Source organism: Primulina tabacum, chromosome 1, assembly GCF_025594145.1.
Source record: "Primulina tabacum isolate GXHZ01 chromosome 1, ASM2559414v2, whole genome shotgun sequence".
Lineage (NCBI taxonomy): Eukaryota > Viridiplantae > Streptophyta > Magnoliopsida > Lamiales > Gesneriaceae > Primulina > Primulina tabacum.
Genome location: NC_134550.1, coordinates 56,440,515 through 56,447,797, shown reverse-complemented (window position 1 = coordinate 56,447,797; position 7,283 = coordinate 56,440,515). Strand labels below are relative to the sequence as shown.

Genomic DNA, 7,283 nt, shown 5'->3' with positions numbered 1-7,283 from the left:
GCAGTCACATTATTTTTAAACTTATGTTCTGTTTCAAAGAATACAAATACAAAGTAATTATTATTATTTAATATTATCTTTTCAATGTATACCTTTTTGTAATATATTTTCTCTGATTTAATTTAGATAGTAACAATATTAAGTAATATTATTTATTATGTACGTTTTTTAGTGAAGTTGTATTTTAAAACGATTTTAAAATAATATTTATTTATTTTGGATAAAATAAATATAATATTTCCACACTCAGTTTAAAGCCCATCCATTTTTATATAAAAAATAAATACATTTACATTTCTTGCAGTACCCGACATGAACGAACCTCAAGCTGGGGCGAGTGTTGTGCGCCACATTTGCGAAGCCTAAAGTCAATTTTTAGGAAGGCGTGTGGTGAAATTTCGATCCCGACTCATTTTCTGCTTATTTACGAACCAATAACTGCCCTGGAATGAGCTATTTGAAAGAAGTAATTGAAAGCATAAGCACGATCTTCTCCAGTCTAGGCGATTCACAGCAAAACGCTAGCAATAGAACCGTTCGCCCCATGGACGGAGAGGGCGGTGTTTCAAATGGGAACGAACGGGCTGCGTACAAATTGAAAGGGTTTTTCGATTTGGCCAAGGAGGAGATCGCCAAGGCCGTTCGAGCTGAAGAGTGGGGTTTAACTGACGACGCCGTGTTGCATTACCATAACGCTCAGAAAATACTCAGTGAAGCTATTTCAACGCCTGTTCCTTATTACATATCGTCTAGGTAATAAAGAAATCGTTTTTAATTGTGCCTAATGCCAATACTATATGAATTTTCACCATTTTTGGGTCTCTGTATTTGTATGTAGTCCGTTTGGTTGTCATATCGATGATCAAGTCTACGGTTGATAACAATAATTTAGAACAATTAAATCTCTTCAAAATGACAGATATTTACCGTAAGTGTACTTGTTGAATTTTAATAATGTATAAAATACGAGGATCATTCTTATATTGATTGATCAGTTATAAATTTAACACAATTATTTTGTTTAAGTAAAAGTAAAACGATAAATAATTAATTTATAAACTAAACCGATATTGAAATAAAATGACGAAACAAATGTAATATTAACACAAAAACAATTGTTAGGATTTCGATTCACCTACTAGAATTTCAATTCATAAATTGTGCTTTTAACGAGATTCTTTAATCTAACTATGTCGAGCTTTGTTAATCTAACTATGTCGAGCTTTGTTAATCTAATTCAACAACATGCGAAAACCAAATGTCATTGTGTTATTTAACAATTGCAATTACATTAATGAACCGTGAAATCCTTTAGCTTTCGACATATTGGACTATGACTATCAAAATGTATCCAACCTCATATGTTTGTGCAAGTTGTAGATCTATGAATTATACCTCACCATGTTACAAAATCTCCTTTCGGTCTGAATTATAACATATATAAAAAACTTCGAAGTAGATGATGCTCCAAAGATGCAATAAACAATAACTTATTCAAATATACTTAGAAACAAAATTCAATCTTAAAACAAAATCAAAACATAATTGTTCGGGAGCAGTATCCCCTTAGTTCCAACAAATAGAAAAGAGAAAACGTTGTGTGAAGCTCTCGTTCTTGGCTTGTTCTCTTGTTCTCCCTCATTTCTTTATCTCCTCCGGTGTGGCTCTCTTCGTCTGCGGCTTTTGCTGAAGCTGGCGGCTGATCTCTTTTTTGTTATGTTTTTTTCCTTTTTATATGGTCTCAAGAGTCATATTTTCTTTCCTTCTTGGCCAAAAAAATCCGCACAGATCTTTTTCATAATCGTGTCGTGCTGGATGGTAATTTTTGACCGCCCTAGCGCTAAAATGACGGCCCAGCGCGAGACGCGCTGTTCTTTTTTTTTTCCTTCAGGTCCCGCTGGGTTTTTACCCGCCCTAGCGCGACATGTTCTATCCCAGTTTAATATTTTCTTTAATTCGTGGTGGGCCATAATTTTTCGCGGCCCTAACACGACATCTGCTGCCTATCTTGCTACCCAGTTTTGCATACACCATCTTGAATTCTTTTTTTTGACACTTTTGCCTATAAAATATCACATTCAATTGAGTAGTGACTCATATACATAAAATATGAAATAAATGAACAAAATACAGACGCGACACAACAAAACCATGCAACAACGGACTCAAAACGACATACTCAGACACGTAAAATTGACATGTATCAACTGTTTAGGTGGAACTTGAATTTTCATTTGTTGATGCAACAATTGATCTATCATAAGTATTTATGTCAATTAGTTCGGCATTTTGCGTGGTGGCATTTGATTCCTTTGTAACTTGAGGAGAGTCATGATATATATCAGGTGTAACATCCTTTTTATGTGGCAGTAATTGATGTTCTAAAGTTCATTGGTATTGGAATTTGCCAATTTGACATGACATGATAGTGTTCTGAGTCAACCTATAGAATGACATTCACTGCTTTTGAATATGATTGGGGATAATGTCATATCCGGGACTACTTGTCAGATGACTTGAATACTTCATTGTTGATTCTTTAACATGTCGGTAGTTTTGGATGTATTATGGACAATGCGGTGCATGTTTGCCTTTTGCTGTCAATTTCTAAATTTTCAACAGTGAACTGGAGAAGGTTAAATCTTATCGTCAAAAGGTGTCAAAATGGCAGGGCCAAGTAGCAGAGCGATTACGAACTTTATCTCGGAGAACAGGTCTGTCCCCTCTTGCATCTTTTTTCCCCAAAAGAACTTCTACCATGGATTTTAAAGAAATGTGATTAAAGAGAAACACAGTCTTTTTCTTTGTTAATTCTCCTCTTTTTCCTCTCACTTATATCAGGTGGATCTTCAGAAAACAAGGTATGGACTGCTCTATGCAAAGTGTAAGTTTAGTCTTTGTTTGGTTATTGTTATGCCCTTCAAGCTCTTAAATTTGGCACATCTTCTGTTGACGTCACTTGTTGTGGCTTATGGCCATTATAGTTGACTTTTGTATTCCAATAATCTTCCTAGAGTAGGAAACCGTGAAACTTTGGATTAATTGAGTAAATTCGACCTGCAAATAAGGTTGAGCTATGAAGAGGTGATTTATATAACCATTTTCTAAAAATGTTAACAAAAATAATAAGCAATCATCCAAGCACGTGACTTAATTTATTTCTTATTTCTGACCTATATTTTCTTAGGGTACCTTGCCTAAAGCCCAATCTGTGGCAGTCACTTCTACTAGTTCACATCTTAAAAAAGGGGAAGTACAAAAATCTTCAGGCAATAGCAGAGGCAGTTCTGCTGTTAGGAGTCACAGTGGTAAGGTAACAACTTCAAGACTTGTCCAGGAATCTGGCAATGGCTATGATGATAAGCTTGTGGAAATGATTAATTCGGTGATTGTTGAGCAAGGCCCGTCAGTTAAATGGGAAGATATTGGTTAGCTGGTCATTTCTTCCTGATTATATAATTGTTTATTTGAATGGACAAAATTATGTTATTTTTCTTTATGATACTCTGCTGCAGCTGGGCTTGAAATGGCAAAACAAGCACTATTGGAAATGGTTATTCTACCAACTAAAAGAAGAGATCTATTTACTGGACTTCGGAAACCTGCCAAGGGTAATATATGGGAAATGAACTTCCTTTCCCATTTGTACGACTATAGAAGTTTGATGAAAAGGTGAAAGACTCCATTATTTTGACAGGTTTGCTTCTCTTTGGACCACCTGGAACTGGGAAGACTTTGCTTGCCAAAGCAGTTGCTTCAGAGTCAGAAGCGACATTTTTCAATGTTTCTGCTTCCTCCCTTACATCGAAGTGGGTATGTGTACTGCACCTGCCATTCCTGCCCCACTCTGTATCTTCTCTGCAAACTGTCGTAGAGGTGGATGTATCCTCTTGACTTCTCACAGTTGAAATTATTGCATATTTGCTTGAAATGTCAGGTGGGAGAAGGTGAAAAGCTTGTTCGAACACTTTTTTTGGTTGCCATATCCAGACAGCCATCAGTGATTTTTATTGACGAGGTATTGTACCACGGTGAAAGAATTGTCAAATTCTCAGCATATTTACTCACTTTCGGCTCCAACCTTTGCACTGAATGTATAATTGTATATGTTACCGTTTATTAAAAAAGAGAGTAAACCCCAGAGAAAAAAGGTAGGAAATGTCATAAGTAAAATTTAAGTTATATAATGATCTGGACAGATAATTGCTAGTAGTATGTCTAATAGTCAAGTGTCACCTTCATTTAAAAGAAAACAAACTAAAAATGAAACAAATTATTGTAGCATGAATCTTCCTAATATTCTCTTTCTATGTAATACTATTTGACGGTGGTATTCTTCCACCATTTTTGTTTAGCAGCCACTGATATGTTCTTTATACAACACTGGCACACCTTCTGTGGTACAGATAGATAGTATCATGTCAAGTAGGACCGCTAATGAGAATGAAGCAAGTAGAAGATTGAAGTCAGAGTTTTTGATTCAGTTCGACGGAGTGACATCAAGTTCTGATGATTTAGTTACTGTCATTGGTAAGATTTATTTTCAACACAATCACTAGATCATCTAGAAGTGTTTATGTTTAATTAGGAAAGAAAATCACATACCAGACTAGCTGCATACTGTTTTCTTTGAAGGGTTTGGGATAAACTCTAGTATAACGTTGGAAGTCCAAAATATTCACAAAATAAACAACTCTTATACCCACTTTCTTATATCAGGGAAATCAGCTAGTGTAGGAAAAGTAAATACTAAGGTATGCTAGTTAAATTGCCAATTCTAAAATCCGGACATGGGCTTCAATTTCTCACAAAATTCTAGCACTGAAACTATGCAGTTTGTGTTAAATAGGCTGAAATTGGTGTTCAAATTGTGCAAAGTTCTGATATAGATAATGTATTATAGAACAAAACAGGTATTTGGGATGAGTATTTGTTGAATTTCCAAATCAATAATAAGCTGATGAATTCACAATCTCTCTGAAACAAGGCAGATTATAAATTGCATTGCATTGCATTTCTTTTCTAGAATACATTCTTTATCATTGCAGGTGCAACCAATAAACCCCAAGAGTTGGATGACGCAGTTCTTAGAAGACTGGTTAGTATGTTGCCATGGGCATAATCCTCATGACACATATATATATATATATATATATATATATATATATAAGTTAGAATATTCTTAAAACTGATTTCCCTATTCCCAGTTCATTCGACATAGATTCTTGTAACTCTATATAATAAAAAGAATTCTGAGTCTACTTATGTATTCAAGCTGTAATGCAGCATTTTCTCGGGCCAAAATTTTCAGAAATATTATCGTATTAGCTTCCTGTTATTCTGAAAGGAATGAGGAAAGGCCTAATCATGTCGGGCACGTTTGCAATTCAAATAGGTCATATACTTGTATTTTGGGCCCTTAATCTGGGGGCTAACTAAACTTCCACGAGGCTCGTGAACAAACTTGGATTTCCTGTCGATCCCCCCTCTGAGGTGGACATCAATTGATTTCTGTTTTATCTATGTATTTATTGTTATAAAGCATCTGAGAAGGGTATGGAACGTTTTATTCCAAGATAAATTTATATAGCTAGCAGGACTTTGATAGAACAATTTTTTTTTATTGTCATGACCTTGCCACAGGTGAAGCGGATATACATTCCTTTGCCAAATGAAACTGCTAGAAGAGTTCTTTTGAAACACAAGCTCAAGGGCAATGCATTTTCTATGCCAGGTTAGAATCATGAGCTCACCTAGTTGGATTTGTTTTACTTCATTTGTGTACCCTTTGCAACTAGTATAACAGAAATTTTTACTGCATTTAACACTGTTACATGTCCTTTGGCTACAGAGAGAGATTTAGAGAGACTTGTGACAGATACAGACGGTGAGATATTTTTTTTCTTTTTGTGACTATTCTTACATTCATGAATCTTGGTTTGGATCCAGAATCCCAGATGTGATCCATTTCCATGTAGTCTGATTTAAAACTTATGATTAGCTCTATTTACAGGGTATTCTGGAAGCGACCTACAAGCTTTGTGTGAGGAAGCTGCGATGATGCCAATCAGAGAACTTGGTTCAGACATTCTTAGGGTTCAGGCGTATCAGGTAGGCCGTCTGTGTTGTAGTCTTTTTTTATGTTCTGAACCTTCCCACTAGTTCTAATTAACCTAGAATAAGAGTTTACATGTTATCCAATAAAAAAGATGTATATTCCTTCCATATAGAAATGACATCTCTTATTTTACTATTTTGAAAAGATAAATTTTGTTAAAATAATCTTACAGTTGAAACAATTTATTTGAGCATTTGTTTCTTTCAACGTCTAATATTAACTTATGTCTGATCATTAAAATATGTCAATTATCAAACTAATTTTGTCAACGATTTTATTATTTATACAGCTTTAAAAGTACATATATCTTATAATTGACCATGGACAAAGTAAATATCTTATTGGTAAAATGGGTACGCTGAAATTTTTTTAGTAATAATTATTAACGTTTTTTTTTTTTATGAAAAGGTTTTTAGATTTCAAATTTTACTTTCCAAAGAAATTTAATGTTTTACTAAAAATAGCTACTTTTTAGATATTGTGTATACATTCAATCATAGTTTAATGTAAAATAAACTGCAGATTATGTTAATTGTATCGTGTAAATAATTCTTTCAGAATTCTGAATCCTAAATATATTTGATAGTTTTAGGGGTGCAACTGAGAAATTAATGAGCTGGATGAAGTAAATTATTATTAATTTATAAATAAATATTACATATATTAATTTTTATATGAGGGTAAAAATGATTTGATTTGGTTTAATAAGACACATTCGAAAATTCACTGGATTAGAATTTTTTTGCCCTTTCTGAAATGAGCTGATAGATTTATGGTGCTGAACTTTGTCTTCCCTCCTTTTATGTGCATCATTGCTTGTTATGCTCTCTAGAAACCACGGACCTCAAACATTGGAGTTTTGATATACAGTAAATATGCAAAAGTAGTGTAGCCAGATGATATAGCTGCTAGTGTTGAGAGGAATATCGAATATGGATTAACACGAAACCGGGATCCGTGTGTATGCGATGTGCAGGTAAGGCGATTGAGATATGGAGATTTTCAAAAGGCAATGAGCATAATTAGACCTAGCTTACAGAAAAAGAAGTGGGAAGAGCTTGAGCAGTGGAATCGAGAGTTTGGCTCCAACTAAATCAAACAAGTGACTGTATTTTCCATAAATTAAGGTTCTTACACAGTTAATAATAGTATTATCTTGCGTTTG

At 34.3% G+C, this 7,283-nt stretch overlaps 1 protein-coding gene across 2 annotated transcripts; it reads left to right on the top strand.

Annotated features, from left to right (window-relative positions):
• The first annotated feature begins 290 nt into the window (after positions 1-290).
• LOC142552639 (uncharacterized) lies at positions 291-7,281 on the top strand. 2 transcript variants are annotated; one of them, XM_075662373.1, is made up of 14 exons: positions 291-753; positions 2,623-2,714; positions 2,842-2,861; positions 3,188-3,244; positions 3,281-3,428; positions 3,516-3,611; positions 3,698-3,813; positions 3,938-4,018; positions 4,407-4,530; positions 5,049-5,098; positions 5,644-5,734; positions 5,852-5,887; positions 6,014-6,111; positions 7,095-7,281. In XM_075662373.1, the coding sequence occupies exons 1-14, from the start codon at positions 449-451 to the stop codon at positions 7,209-7,211; spliced, it is 1,431 nt and encodes a 476-aa protein (XP_075518488.1). In that variant the 5' UTR covers positions 291-448; the 3' UTR covers positions 7,212-7,281. The 2 variants fall into 2 exon arrangements, with proteins under 2 accessions (XP_075518488.1, XP_075518477.1); XM_075662362.1 differs by having other exon boundaries at positions 3,188-3,428.
• The last annotated feature ends 2 nt before the right edge of the window (positions 7,282-7,283 follow it).